At 43.1% G+C, this 15,884-nt stretch overlaps 1 protein-coding gene across 6 annotated transcripts; it reads left to right on the top strand.

Moving 5' to 3' along the window:
- Positions 1 to 592: 592 nt before the first annotated feature.
- On the top strand, positions 593 to 15,483 carry ccdc50a (coiled-coil domain containing 50a). Of its 6 annotated transcripts, none has more exons than XM_023798172.2 (12): positions 593 to 863; positions 3,952 to 4,014; positions 6,010 to 6,139; positions 7,370 to 7,460; positions 7,923 to 8,022; positions 8,815 to 9,222; positions 9,758 to 9,876; positions 10,772 to 10,816; positions 11,449 to 11,538; positions 11,791 to 11,867; positions 13,216 to 13,325; positions 13,902 to 15,483. In XM_023798172.2, the coding sequence occupies exons 1-12, from the start codon at positions 818 to 820 to the stop codon at positions 13,943 to 13,945; spliced, it is 1,323 nt and encodes a 440-aa protein (XP_023653940.1). In that variant the 5' UTR covers positions 593 to 817; the 3' UTR covers positions 13,946 to 15,483. The 6 variants fall into 6 exon arrangements, with proteins under 6 accessions (XP_023653940.1, XP_023653941.1, XP_072560206.1 ...); XM_023798173.2 differs by having other exon boundaries at positions 594 to 863; positions 9,758 to 9,882; positions 13,779 to 15,483; XM_023798171.2 differs by having other exon boundaries at positions 595 to 863; positions 9,758 to 9,882.
- Positions 15,484 to 15,884: the final 401 nt, after the last annotated feature.

The following is a 15,884-nucleotide window of genomic DNA, read 5'->3' as shown; positions in this document are numbered from 1 at the left end:
TGGATCTTTGTTCCATCCACGTCATATATAAACATTAATTGTTTTTCCCAATTTTTGTTTGTTTGATGCTCCATTAAAGTAAAAAAAAAAACATTTGAGAAACCAGAAGGGGCAGCAACTGAAGATGTTAAACTCGCCGCAGGGAAACAAATCGAAATCCAGTTGATTTTGTTGGTAGGTGTCAATCAATCAATCAGTTTATTTCACTTGGTCAATTTTTTTTCAAATATCATCATTAAGTCACAAACACAAACTGTTTCATTACATACAATCCATAAGTGAAAAGGGGAGCAGGAAGAAAAGGTGTATGAACTGAAACAGCAACATTCGTAGAGATTCCAGTACACCTTTCGACTTGTTTTTAATATCAACACAATTCATTCATCAGTGAATGAATCATCCTCCTATAAATAGATGTTACTGTTAAGCAACAGGTGTAAATAACGAGCGCGCTTTTCATATTATTGCTATTTGCGTATCACATGTTTAATAAAAAAAAAAAAGAGTCAGGCGTTAAACCAATGATTATACGCGTCTTGCACCGGCAATCAAATTAGCACAGGCTAACGCTTGGTTAAATCGAAACGCTCTTCGTCAGCATGACCCGTCCGGCCTCCCGTAGCGAAGGAGAATCGAGAATCATAACTCACACATAAAGTGCAAAAGTGGGAGGGACGGAGGGACAAATCTGTTAGTGGAGCATTGGTCCCTGCAATTAATCAAACACCGTTTTCTTAAAAAATAAAACAGCAATCGTTGGCAAATTTTCTTGGGAAAAATATAGTTCAGGACAAGCAGTTCTCGAAGTACTCCCAGTATGGCTGATTATATCGATCAGAATAGTTTACCTGGAGTTAAAGAAGGTAAGTTTGTTTCCTGGTAGAAACTTTTGTTTTTTGTCTAATGTTTTTCACCTACAAGTGGAATACGTACGTACTGGTGCCGTCGTCATTGCCACACCGCGGTGACAGCATAATGTTTAGTTAAGTACGCTTTCCGAAAACGAGTTTCATTTTGTGTCATTTCATTTCGTTTGTTTTATTTGCTCCCCCCGCCTCCCATGCATTTAGACTGATGCAAAATCTGTCCCCTAGCTGTTTGAATATGTTATCTGCCAGGGTATTTACTAGTGCTTATTGCACTATAATTCTTGAGAATAACAGGGGCAGACAACAAGAAGGGACGCGAAAATGTGTTCTTTATATGGTTATGTAATTGTTTGTTTAGTTTACGGCAGCGAATGGCTTTGAGAGGGGAAAGCGCACTAACCGCGTAGGGGATGCGTGAGGCGCGGCTCCGGCGCTGCAGTTACCCCCCGCTTGACACGCACCGGTACGGCGTCCTCTTAGAATTTTAGAATTTAGAATTAGGTGATCAGTGGTCATTGTCAACATACCACAGCACACAGTGCGCAACAACGAAATGTGTCCTCTGCATTTAACCCATATGTGACTTTCGTGACATAGCAGGGGGCAGCTAATTGTTAATGAGATCGGTGCACTGGCAGCTGTACAGACCTCAAGTCATCCGAAAAATGGAGAACACTGCAAGGGAAACTTAAAGATTTTTTTTTTCCAGAAAGATAGCAAATATAAAAATTAATTTGGGTTGCGTTTTGTCATTAAATGTGGAAACATTGGCGATGATCCATGGCTTTAGGTAATTTGAGTTTCTTAGTACAAACTCAAAATTTAGTGGAAAATAAAGGAAGGAAGTGAGAAGAGAGCGTGAAAGTTGAAATCTGCGTACCGCTGGCATTTTTAAAAAAATATTTTATTTTATTTTTGGACGTCCTGGCTGCCTTGCGTCACCGGTGACGGGGCATATCACTCATTCCATTGCCGTCACTTTTACATACGTATTTACATTCTTGTCGTCTGCCCTCGTGTTGTCTAATTTGCTTGCAGCAATCAGACTTCTCCTTCACAAGTCCGTGATGACCCTCCAACTTCGGTGACAAGTCAGATTGTCTGATGTTTGTCTGCCTCTATTGCCTCCCTATCCTCCTTGTAGATATTACCTGCCTTTTCGTTTTTCTTGAAGAACGTGGCGGGGGGAGTGGAAGTAGGCTAGCTAAGACAGGATATTGTCTCTTGCATCTAGTGTCCCATCTCCTCTGTGTTTTTGGAGTAATTACATCTATTCCTTCTTGGACAGAAGTTTGCCATTATTTTGAAGCAGAAGTAAATATGATCACATAATTTTTTTTATTAGTTATTCTTTGCTTGTGGTTGAATACTTGCATTTTTATATCAGGATTAAATAAACCTAGATCGAGACTGAATTATGTATCACATTTCATTTCTGGAAGTGCTCTGATCCTACTTTTTCGGTGAATACTAATCGGATACCAAAACTACTTAAAAATGTAAAATACAAATGAAAAGAAAATGTAGGCCTATACCAAGAGAAAGATTTGTTAATTAGGCTATTAGAAAAATACATAACGTGCTGTTCCACCTTGTTCGTACATCCTGTTTTAAACATTTTTGAAGCATTTGCACTTCAATTTGAATATCTTCCAAGCATGAATGCTTAAAATACCCCACAATTTGTCACAAACTGGCAACGGCGTCATTTACACTTCGTACCACAAACTGCAGCGAGTGCGCAAAACACCCCAAGCTAGCGACTCCCAAATTAAACATTGCTTTTTTGTCATTACTCACGTTGTCTCGCACAATTGCGTGCGCTTTGTTTAGCGGGATTTTCCACTAAACACTACTTCCACCTCTCAGAACTTGTTTTTTTACAACGTTTATAAATGGCAGTATTGCTAGTTGTTGCTTCAAGCGTAAAATACTTCCAGATTGCAAACATGTTAGTTTGATTTGCAAGCATGCAAGTTGCATTTACTGTCGTTACCCTCTTATCTGATGCTCTTGCGCTGTTACTGCTCCAAATGATATGCACATGACGTCACAGCAGGGGGAACTCACCGAGTGGCAAAAACACTGAGTGGCAGCGTTAGCGATTAGCACATCTGAATTGGGAAGGAGCTGATTTACGCTTGGTTATGTAAAACGACTCAACAAGAAATACGGGGCTATCTTTTTACAGACTGCCAAAAGCTAACTGCCACCGTGTGTGTGTGCTTGTAATATGTGTCAGTCAGTGATATTTTAAACAGACGGGATATTTTTTGAATAGATTTCTGCAGAAACAGGTTTCAAGAACTGAATTCACTATTTGAAACTCGATGCTTTTGTTATTGCTACTGTTTCTCGAACACAAAGTGCCCGCAGCTGCATAAAAGATGTTTGTGTGAATGTGTAAACCTTGTCTATTGGTCTCTGCTTTATGGCCTCTCACATTTTGGTTGTTCTGCTTGTTTGTGGTTTTTTTCTTAATGAAATGTCGGATCGCAAGATCAGACATGTCGGTAACGGACCTGCACCTTTGCACATGCATGTTTGTATGCTGTAGTACCCATGCTCTATCAGGGTTGTAGGTCCTGAACCCCTTTTTATCCAATAAAGATTTAAATATTTTTTTTTTCTTCCCCCGTCCTGCTCAAAATGATTCCTCTGTAATTTACTACTATCAGCCAGAACAAAGAGATTTATTAGCTACAAAAGAGACGGGAGCAAACGCCTCGTTTGTCTTCTTGACACTTATGAAGTGTAGGCCTGACAGTACAAGGCTCCGTTAGTCAGATGCCTTGTTGGGGGGGGGGGTGTTTAATTGGCAATGAGTCACAGCATCCCATCTCCCAGCACAGAGGTGATGCACTCTTGATGTGGTGTGGAATAGATGGCTTATATCTTCAAAAACATCGCACATGGTGGATGATTCCCTTGACTCTCTGCAGGGTGAGCATATGAACACAGAATTGTGACATAGAGAAATCAGGTTTGGGTCAAGAAGGGACTGAGTTCCAGTTTCGCAGCCCTTGCATCTCCCCATGGAGATCTCCACTGACATCTCTGTTCTTCTGCTTCCTCCCTGCAGTATGCCGGGACTTCGCCTTGTTGGAGGATCACTCGCTGGCGCAGAGTCTCCAGGACCAGGAGAGTAAGTCTGACCACTGGCGACATGCTCGATCCCAATATTTCCCAACCCAGTCCTTGAGGACCCGCAGATAGTCCACGTTTTTGCTCCCTGTCAGACAGTCCACGTTTTTGCTCCCTGTCAGACTACTGAGGGAGCAAATATGTTGACTGTCCACATTTTTGCTCCCTCCGAGATCCCTACTGCGAGAGCAAATATGTCGACTGTCTGTGGGGAAACACTGGTTGGGGAACCGGATTGGCAAACACTGCTCTATCCGTCCGTCTAGCCATGCATGAAGGTAGTTACATGCTCGCATGCGGAAATTATCAAGCATGCTCCTCCTCCACACCAAAAAAATGCCCATTCCTATTTGTGCAAAGACCAGCTCTGCGATCAGGTTTGAAATGTCCTGTAGGATTTGCTTGTTAGCTAGCTCACTAAACAGATTGGGGCTCTCTGTTTACTGCCCTCAGGAGAACATGGCTGGTTGCCCCGCCCCCCCCCCCCCTTTCTTCACAGCAAGTTTTTCCACTGTGCTTTTATTTCCTTCTCTCCTCCCATTACATCATTTGTGGTCTTACTGATCGGTCTCGCTCCTTCCCCACAGTTGCGTGCCTCCTCCTCTGGTTCTGCCTAACATCCATCACCTCCTTCCCCAGCACCACTGCGCTCCCCCAGCCTTAAAACTGACCTTGTGAAGAAATTACAGGGACATGCCACAACTGTCTCCAGGGCTACTGGTTTCGTTCAGTGGGGTGACATACCTGCAAACCAATTTCCTGCGTTTATAAACGAAACTGAAAACGCTGTTAAGTCCCACCACACAATTCCTTCCTAGTTTTTTAGCTTTCAGCTTATTTCACATATTGGGACCTAGGTTTCTCTTATCTTCATGCAAGTATGGGGTTGTCATCCGTATAAGGACTCTACAAAATTTGTGGCTTATTTTAATGTCTTGTGTTGCACCTACAGGCTACTGGGAATTAGTTTCAGGCCAGTAGTTTTAACGGACAGGTGACCCACCAAATTGCTGCCAGGATTTAGTGCCTAGCGACGCAAATTCAGACGCTCTGCTTCGGCCTTGGGCGTCAGCAGCTTTATAAGGGGCCCCAGATGTGCGGGACGGACAGATTCATTGCACCCCTGAGACTGTGATTTACCGTATTATTCCGTAGAGTAGCTGACTAACACGGCCAAGTGACGTCAAGCCACATTCAGAGGCTGACGACTGCCATTACGCATGTGCACATGTACGCACCAGGTTATTATTCTAACAGAAAACTAAACCTATAAGAGAACATTTTCAGTAACTGAAATAAGATATATAAATAAAATAAAAAAAAAAAACAATTAAGCATAAACTATACATTTTGCTTCTAGAACTAACTGAAATAAAAACAAATCAGTGTTAATATTTGGTACAGAAGCCTTTGTTTGCAATTACAGAGGTCAGTCGTTTCCTGTAGTTCTTGACCAGGTTTGCACACACTGCAACAGGGATTATGGGCCACTCCTCCACACAGATCTCCTCTAGATCTATCAGGTTTCGGGGCTGTCGCTGAGAAACACGGAGTTTCAGCTCCCTCCAGACCTAAATCCAATAGAAAATCTTTGGAGACTGGCTAGGCTACTCCAGAACCTTGATACGCTTCTTACGGAGCCACTCCTTGGTTATCCTGGCTGTGTGCTTTGGGTCATTGTGTCAATGTCAATTTCAGGCCCCTCCATGATTTCTAAGTGGGAGAACTTGCAAAATCGCAGGGTGTTCAAATACTTATGTTCCTCACTGTGTATATATATATATATATACACACGCGCACACACACACACACACATGTTTTTTAAGGGATGGAACCATAGATAATCCTGTTGCCAATCCTGTATTTGAGAGAGAGATTTTGTGTCCTTTTTTCTTAATTCACCCTCACAAGAAGGCATGAGGGTGTGGGTGAGGCACATCCAGACAGTGGCCTTTTTTTTGCAGAATTAATAATGTGACTCAATATTTCCCCGCAGTCGAGAGCCACTTGGCCTCCAACGTGCACAGGAGCCGGCTGATGCAACAGGACCTGCGGGTTGCCAGGCGTCTGCAGCAGGAGGAGAACCTGCGGGCCAGCATCCGAAGGCAGCAGGTCCACAAGGCCGTGTAGGTCGCGACCCACCCCGGAAACGGGGAGCGAAGCAGGCTTGTGGCTGGTCGGGTCCCCCACGACAAGATAGGATGACGTGGAATACGTTGGATCACTAACAATAGACACATGTGAAACCCTACCTTTAATGGAACGCTACCATAACTACATTCCTATTGAGGTGTAGATTCACTTATACCAGAATCCACTGAGCTTTGTTAATCCTTCTCAGATGCAGCAATGTGTTTTTGTTCTCTGTGGAGGACATTGTGTTTTTACTCATATCTCTCATACTGCACATGCCACTCTAAGTCCTGTTATTCCTATGACATCACACGCATGGGGTGTGCTTACCATCCCAGCACAAAAGTAAAAAAGTATAAATTCAGGAGGTTAACAGGGGGGGGGGGGTTAGCACTGCTAGGTCTGGTTTTAAAGCATGCCTTTGCCTCTTGTGTGTTTCTCTGTTGACAGGGATGTGCATACCTACTGCACAAGTACACATTCACCTTTAAAAGTGATATGTGTGGGAATTGATTGTTGTAACAGTGCAAATGCATTATTTTATGTGCGTTTGGTCTGATATGACAAGAATTTACCGTGCATTTTAAACTTTATATGCTAAACCGTACTTCAGTTGCGGTGTAAATGTTAGAATGCACGGTAATTTCATCATGTCAGCACAAATGCACATAAAATACATACGCATTTGCTCTGTTACAACAATCGATTGCCGCATGTATAGCATTTAAAGATGGATGCGTGCTTGCATCTCTGTCTATTGACATGAAATGTAATTGTATCATAATGATGGCTTTTTCTCACATTGTTTTTCCATAAGAATTGAGGGAGTAGAAGTGTGCTTGACGTGCTTCTCTGGATTACATGTTTATCAAGCTTTGCATTGATAGGCAGGGCAAAATGTTCTGGCGTCGGTGACCTTCACATTGGTTGTTTTGGGTGTTTTAAGGAGATCTGGCAGAGTGGCATTGGTTGGGATGATGGGGTGGGTGGGTTTATCAGTAATGTCTGCAGCCTTGTGAGGTTTTTGGCCTTGGGGCCCTTCTGTGTTTTCAATTGGGAGGGTAAAGATTAAGAACCCAACGGCGCTTCGGAATGGTCCGAAATCCTGTTGATTGTCAAGACGTTCATTTTCGTGCGTCATGTGGTTCGCCACGATTTATTATAGAAGTCATGCTGGGTCACTGTCGGCTCTTCGATAAGATGCCCCATCTCTCCCCCGTCAGGGAGTGTCGTGACAGTGAAATGGCCATGGAGATTCAGGAGGAGCTGGTGAAGCAGGAGAGGCAGAATCGGCACCTGGAAGAGAAGGACGAGGTGAGAACCGTCGCCAATTATCTTCACTCAGGATCCACCCACAATGGAGGGAATTGCTTTTTGAATTTAACTTGTGTGTGTATTTGCTTCCCCAAGTATTCTCAGGAATGGATTGTTGAATTTAACTCTCAATGTCATTTCCTCCATTTCCATCTTCATAAACATTTAAGTTCCTCAGTCACAACAGGTTCCTCAGATCCCGAAACTCTTTTACTTATTTGAATTTATTTGTAAGTGTTTGGCATGCTTCAGTATCAAGGATGGATCTTTTAAGTTTCTGGGGATCACAAGACCTCTCAGCAGCCAAAACCTTTAGGGTCAGCCGTTTTTGGTGCTTTGTTTGAAGTTCCTGTTTCTGTTGATATCCGAGCTTTTACTGTGGAAGCCTGTGTTGACGTTGTGGAAGCCTGTGTTGACGTTGTGGAAGCCTGTGTTGACGTTGTGTCATCCGTTTTCACACAGGCCTTTGCTCGTAAGCTCCAGGAAAAGGAGATGAAGGAGCAGCGGAGGAGGAAGAAACAGAAGGAGCCTATGATTGAGGAGGAGTACTATGAGGACCAAGGTGGAAGCACCCTATGCTCTGATGTTTCTGTCCAATGTTAGCATTGAGCATATAGCATTAGTCATAGGGATACCCCAGCACTTAAGTCTGCTATATACATACATCCTCTGTTAGCCAGTCTCATTATTTTTAGCATCCAGATTTTTATTTGAGAACTTAGTGGTTGGAGGTGATACTAGGTGTATGCATTACTGGTTTTCCTGGTTGTCTGCCCAAACTGGTGTGGTTTGATTGTCAGACCTCACACCAGCAGCTCAGGTATTGCCTTGTCAGGTTATTGATGCAGCAGAAGCCATGTTGGCAGTTAACTGGCCACAGCTGCCTCTGTGCCTATACTTTCGACTTATGTATCTGTAGTCCTGAGTATAATATGCTGTGGGCAATATAAAAATCTGTTAGGTGTAAGTAAGGGGATGTGATACTAGAGGACAGGTTGTAGCTCCACACAGTGTGGAACTTGCCGGGGTGGTGTTATCCACTTGTGTGGGTGTGTCTGGGGCCTCTGTAATACAGGTCTGTCTGTCTGTTTGGTAGCATTTTTCTGTGTGTAATGTAGTCGCGTGACCAAAACCATAGTTCTTTGGCTGACTGTCATGGGATTCCAGCCCAAGCCGGTCCCGCCGGCCCTTTAGTTATTCAGCTCTGTCATCCTCGTAAGGCGTGTGTAACATTGCCATCCCCACCCAAGCAGCACCCTTTCCTCTCGTCGTTTTGACTTTTAACTGGCTGCTCTTCCAAGCTGCTGTCGTGACCCCCAAAAAGTACAACTTTGCAAACTTTGTCCCCATGAAGCCAGCTGGGATGGACATGGATCCGGCCAGTTCGGGTCCACGCTGCGGCAGCCGTCTCTGGACGCTGAGGCGGTATGGCAGAAGGAGAAGCCGTCACGGCCGCCGCCACCGCAGTGGGACAGGGGCAAGGAAGCGGGCAGGGTGGCCCACCTTGAATTACCACCTAATAAGGACCCCTTGATGATGTGGGATATGGATGAAGGAGCAGTTCCAAGCCGAGCATATGGGGAATGGGAGGGGCCTTCAGTCAGCCACAGCAGACAAACCCAAAGACAGCCGTCCAGGTACCAGCAATCAAATCCAGTGCAGGGGGGAAGAGGAGACCTCTGGGAGCCCCAGCTGGACCTTGCCCTGTCTGGTCCTACTTCTCCAGAGGCCAGGTTCCCAAACCTTCCCCCTCGAGATCCAGGTACAGTTTAGGCCCTGTGTGTTGGAGCTGTTGGGGCCTAAGGGTTTTCGCTCTGTTTGTCTGAAGCATCCTGGTGCACAAACTTTCTCCAGCCACTCAACAAATCAGCCAGACCCCCGAATCGAGCCACTGATCACAAAAAAGTGCTGCCAGCGATTGTCTCCGCACCAGTTCTTTGAAAATACTGAGTCAGATGTGTTGGGCTTTCTTTGATCAGGAAGCATGTATACGCTTTTCTGCTTCTTTTGATTTCATTTGTGTGTGAATCCATTGTGGGGGTGGTCTTAAAGCCTTTGACCATTTTCTAACATGCAACCAGTCCTTGAGAGCCTCAGGTGTCAGAATCAATTGTAAACTAACAGATAATGAAATCCCAGGTGATGTAAATTACTATACAGAAAACTAGACCATTGTGGCATGAAATTAAGCAAAGACCAGCACACCCTTTGGCTTTCAAGAACTGGAGTTGGCCAACACCTAATTTTTTGTGAACATACTGAAAACCTCAATTACTTGGTTATGGTACCACCTGCAGACAGGAATGAGCAAGCACATTATGACATCATGGAGGTGACCCAGGGCTTGGACGACCTAGATGTTCAAGAGGTCCGAGACATGGAGGTGGCCAGAAGGATACAGGAAGAGGAACTAATGGTGAGGGTAAGAAAATAATCCGTTAGCATTTACACCGATGAGCTGAAACGGTATGATCACTCCCACGTGATGTAAATAATGTTGACGGTCTTGTAAAAGCGGCACACATCAAGGTCTGGAATATATTAGATGGTAAGCCAATATTTGGGATTTGTTGCGGTAGGGGTAAAGACCTGAGTCACTTTGATAAGGGTCAAGTTGATATGGCCAGATGACTGGGTCAGAACATCTCTGAAGCAGCAAAGCTTGTGTCGAGCTCACGGTCAGCCATGATGAGTCCCAACTGAGAATGGGGAGGGGGGAAAAAAAGCCATAACCCACCAATGGAGTGTTGAGCTGGTGACTCGTCGATGCAAGATGTGGACTTGGGCTGTCCCGTCTAGTATAAAACAACAGAAGGGCTACTGTGGCACAAATTGCAGATCATTTTAATGATGGGAGAAATGTGTCACGACACACAGCTGCTAACAGGGCTACATAGCTGCGATTGGGCTTCTTGGTCCAACACCTATTGGGCCATCCACATGAAGCAATATAACTTGGGATTGATTGGACCAAGTGACCACCTTCTATTGCTCCAAGGTCCACTTCCAACCCTTGTGTGCTCATCGTTATTGATGGTGGACAAGGGTCAGCCCGGGCAGTCTGATTGGCCTGTAGCTTCCTAACCCTTTACCCCTACCCCATTCCCTCCGCACTGAAAACGTCAACTACGAGTAGCGAATGTTAGCTTGCCATCAATATATGCCAGACCTTGACATGCATCGTTTTTACTATATAGTCAGCATTATTCTCTTCACATGGGGGTGGTCATAATATTTTGGCTCATCGATGTATCTGTCAAAGGACATATTTCGAAGAAAAAAAAAATATATATATTCTTTTTTTTTTCCAGGCAAGTCGAGCCGATAAACAAGCAGCTCAGGTGGCACAGGATGAGGTGGGGATGACCTGATTCCTTCTATGCCCCTTTCCACATACATGAGTCTAACATAAATCAGTTGGATGATTTTAAGGCTAATAACGGCGTATGCAAACTGAAATGTTGTAATTACAGCCAAATCTAATGTGTGTCAGCCTTGCAGTGACTTTGGTTGGTTGATTATGTCCATGTCATGTCACAGATTTAATTTAAATTTCTCCAATAATGCTTATTCAATGTTATACAGCAGAAGTGGCCAATCTTATCCGCAAAGGGCCGGTGTGTGTGCGGGTTTTCACTGCAACTCTCTAATTAGATTACTAATTAGAGGCCTGATTGGCTGAAGAGTCCTCACACCTGGGTTTGAACAGCTGACCTACAGGTTATCCCAGAAACCTGCATACACACCGGCCCTTTGCGGATACGATTGGCCGCCCCTGTTCTACAGTAATGTGTAGGTGCAAAGCCAGGTGTAGAATATGTAAGGTGCAAATGCTCACTGGGAAGTTTGCTACCTGAACAGAGCAAACATGTTATTGAAAAATGTATCTGAGGATGGTAGACTGCGAAGACGGGAGACGTGCAGAACCTGTTTTGGCAGCAGTGTCATTTAGTGTTTTGTCACCTGCTGTTTTTATTTGACTTGGCAGGAAATCGCTTGGTTAATAATGGAGGAAGAAGAGGAGAAATACAAGAAGTGCAAGAATCGGGATAAAAGACTCTCAAAGAAAGACAGGAAGGTAGTGCGTTTGTTTGAGTCAGACGACATTATTATTTATTTCGTCTAATTTGTCGTTTTTGGCTGCTGATGTTTAGCGTTGTCAAATATTGATAAATGGCTGTACTCTGAATAAACGGCCCGAGTACACGAAGCTGGTGTTAAAACGACGACTGCGGAGTTCTGTGACCTGTCATAGGCTCCGCTGTTCAGCAAGGGTGGTCCTGGCCGTAGAGACTGTGTGTCTTCATGGTGTGTGTGGGGTGTGTTGTAGCTGCAACAGGAGGATTGGACGCCCTTGCTGCAGGAGGAATCTGAACACCTGAAATCACAGAAACAGAGGCCTGAGAGGTACTGTAACCCCAGTGGTTGGATAAGGAGGGGCTCAGGCATTAAAAAACATTGGGTTGATTATTTAGATAGTGGAAGAATTTTAACGAAAATCTATTCACTTAACATGCATGATCCTCAATGGATGGAAATGTGCGTGTTTGTTCATATATGTAGGCATGGACTGGCGATCGGGAAGTTCAGTAAATTTTGTGAGAGCCGGTCTTTCTTCCCCAGCTCCGGAATTGTATAGCCTTTATACCAGAGGGTGCCCAACACGTCGATCACGACTGACCTCGGCCGGTGCCAAAATAAACCAAAGGAGTCGCTTGACTGCAAATTCCTGGGCTGCTTTTTGTTGCGAGTCCACCTCTGTGTATTTGTGTGTACTAAGGATGTCACAATACCAGAAGTTTAGTACTTGATACAAATACCAGTGAATTTCCATGATTCTAGATACTAATTGAATACAAACAAAACAAAACAATAAATCCCATGTACTTAGGCATACACTTATTTATTAAAGTCAGCTGAATATGGCAAAAAACAACAGTGGCATGTAGCCTTCAAGTAGGCTTGATAAATATGAAGAAATGACTATTGAGATAATATACAGAAAATGCGGCACTCACCCGAAAATGCTGTCTAAAAATAGAATACTGGGTCAGAAATGGAAGGCAGAAGAAATGACATTAATTAAACACAGATAAGGCATTTATTTACGCATTTATTTACAGTTGTAAAATTCAATTTAAATTTAAAGGCCTTGTAAAATCAAAGGCAACAAAGTGGCAATTGTGTCTCCAATTGCAACTAACTTAAGGAAATGTAGGTCAGTAACTTAGAAGATATGTTGTCGGACAAGTCACTAGAAACAAATTTTTTTAGTTACAAAACAAACCGCAAAATCATTTATGGCAGCACAAAAACTTAAGTTGGTTATTACTTTGTGACTGTCAGGATTTGAACCGGACCGTATTTATAAACGAAGTGCAAGTGCTTCAAGAGTAATAAACATTTTATTTTTAAGGTAGGTTCTTTCTTGTATCATTTTAAATGGGGGTGGGGGCTTCAGAGAGGGCTGTTCCTGTCAGGTCCAGAACAATCACATCCCTGGTACCTATGGGCTATGGTACTGGAGAGAAAAGGGTACCATCATGTTTTCAGAATTTTGGCATTGTCTTGGTATCAGAATCAGTCCCGTGTTGGTTCTGGTGACATCCATAGTGTACACACACACATATACACACACGAACGGACACACACACACATTTCCCCTACGCTGTGTATAGTACCCTTTGCTTTTCTTCCTTTGCATGTTGTAATAAAATATGCATTCAGCCGCATATTCTCTCCATCTTTCCATCAGACCACCTGCTCCTGTACTCAACTGCGACTACGTGGAGTCCATCTCCTACCCCAGGCCCACATTCTCCTCCCAGGCACCTGCCAGGCCTCAATCTCGACCTTCATTTAAAGGTGACCACCTCCAACTTACCCAGCATGCTACACTACAGTTTAGAGCAGTGATTCCCAATCTGGTCCTCAGGGAACCACAGCCAGTCCATGTTTTTGCTCCCTCCAAACTCCTTGCCAGACTGTCCATATATGGCAGAGAGCTTGGAGGGAGCAAAAACATGGACCAGCTGTGGGTCCCGAGGACTGGATTGGGAAACACCGGTTTAGAGAAACTCAAGGCTTACGGCCAAGTAAATGACACACCATTTTCAGCCTCATTGTATTTGCCACCCACATTGAGTAAATTCCAGTAGGTCGTTACTTTTACTATGGTTCTTAATAATTTACTGTAAATTTAGGGTGTCTGTATTCTGCAGTTCGGTCACATACTGAGAATTCATTGTATCTTACCGTTTAAAAATCCACATGATGGATATAACTCTTGAATCAATAAATTAATTTTTTTTCTGACAGGTCTCTTTAAGAGGCAGTGACCCTGGATAACTGCGTTTTTTTTCGTTCCTTTTTCTTTTAATTGAGTTGGTGGCATGTTCATTTTTTCTGTTTGTTTATTTTTTGCCCTTTGTCAAATGACAGTGGAACTCCCCCAAGAAGCTCTGATTTCCAAAGATCTCAGATGATGGCAGTGTGGTGGATCCCGACGGCATCAGAAGACAACAGCAGCTCATAAGATTCTGGGGGAAAAGCGCTTTTTGGTGCTGGTCTGCGGTAAAATGCCTGCATGCCTAAATGAAGTTTTATGGGTGATTTTTTTTTATTTTTTTTTAATTCTTCTTCTACCCTTGGTCTCCATTTGAGGAAGTACAGCACAGCGGACCTCTATGTGATTAATTTCCTCAGGACTAATTGGGTGCTTTCTCCACTCCAAAGGACAATACAATAAACAAGTTTATAGATGTGTAAACATGCTGTGGTACTTTGGATGACAATGTGGACTTATGGTTAGAGAGAATCTGAAGATCTAACATGTCCCTGGTAGTCATCAGATATAACACAGTATTCCGGAAAAGAACTGTGTCTCACACGAAAGAATTTAACTGTTGGCTTGCACATTAACCCCCCCCGACAGTACTGTGACATGTGATTTCATGTGACCTTTGACAAGACATCCCAGAATATCAGGATCTGGAATGGATTCCGGCTGTAAAGATGCGAATGTGTATCTCTCAATTTTATACCTAAAAAGGGATCGAAGCCTCAGTCTTTTGTATAGTTTTTTTTTTTCCGTGATGGTCAAATTTACTGTGTATTTAAAATAGCTCTGACTATGCATTTGCTGCCGTGCTTTTTTATAAACTACTGTACATCCTTTACTTGGGACTAGTTAAAGTGATCAAGTTTAAGCAAGTCTATGGGACCAAGTACAGACACGCTCTCAGATTAAACTCCTTTTCAACTTTTCATTTTGTTGTTGTACGTATTGAGTGACATCATTTTGCATTGGCAATCAGTGATCTATGTTTTCACTTTGTAAGTAGACGTCCTTGGATTTACTGCCTTATGTGAGACACAGGATTGGACAGACCTTGTGCCATTTCTTTTGATTTACTGTGGATATTAACTGTAAACTTTATGCCACAGTCATAATTTGGTTTACAGTGGTCACCAGCACAGTTAATCTTTTGTATACTTTGTTATAACCTTCAGTGAAAAGATACAATATGATGAATACACCACCTAGTGGACATAATTAAAACTAAAAACAAAAAAAAAGTTATTCCCAACAAATACATATTTTTGTGTGATGTTTTATTTGGCCTTGACTAAACTAGACTAAACAAGGATGTGTCTGTAGCTTTTCAGCAGGGCATAGGGAAAGTATTGGCTTTCAGAATTTTCACATCTAGACAGAGTGCAGTCTATTGTGCTTGATACTCGTGTATTTTGATATCCATGTTACTCAGAATTCCAGGGAATTTTTAAAACTGCTTGTCATGATTATGGGGCAGACTTCAAACATCTTTCAAATGAACAGTGCAAGCAATTTGGATACAGTAGAGTCCGATTCTCTGAATTGGTAAAATTCCTCTGATCATGAAACATCTTCAAATATGTTGATTCAGCTATGCTTATTCACCTGTCTGTGTGTTATTCCTGTTTAACATCAGTATTGTTTGAATGGCAGGGCTCAATTATAAATTAACATTTGTTGTAAAAAGGGTGAGTTTTTTTTTTACTAATTTTATTTTGTATGGAATCCATTTGCAGAGTCCCGTTTCAGCAGAAGTTTATTGAACAGCCAAACAATATAATGTAATACAGTTAAGACATGCACAGATACAAATTGAGGACAGTTCTTTATTCCCCTTTCTACCCCAGAAGACCCTCCCCAACAAGTTACTGTGAGAGTCATACAGAGGGCGACCTCCTGTAGTGTGGGCAGTCTGAGGCAGGGAGGAGGAAGGACAGGACACGACATGACAGGACAGATCACCTGACTACTGCCTTCAGTTACTTCCTTAGCACACTAGTGGCGCTGACTGAAACCCAAATGGTCACAATTTGCTGACAGCCTGTATTGAAATGATTGATCAAGAATATTGTGGCATCTCTACTACT

This window comes from Paramormyrops kingsleyae, chromosome 21 (assembly GCF_048594095.1).
Source record: "Paramormyrops kingsleyae isolate MSU_618 chromosome 21, PKINGS_0.4, whole genome shotgun sequence".
Lineage (NCBI taxonomy): Eukaryota > Metazoa > Chordata > Actinopteri > Osteoglossiformes > Mormyridae > Paramormyrops > Paramormyrops kingsleyae.
The sequence above is the reverse complement of the archived record's forward strand: the minus strand, read 5'-3'. Positions and strand labels throughout refer to the sequence as shown.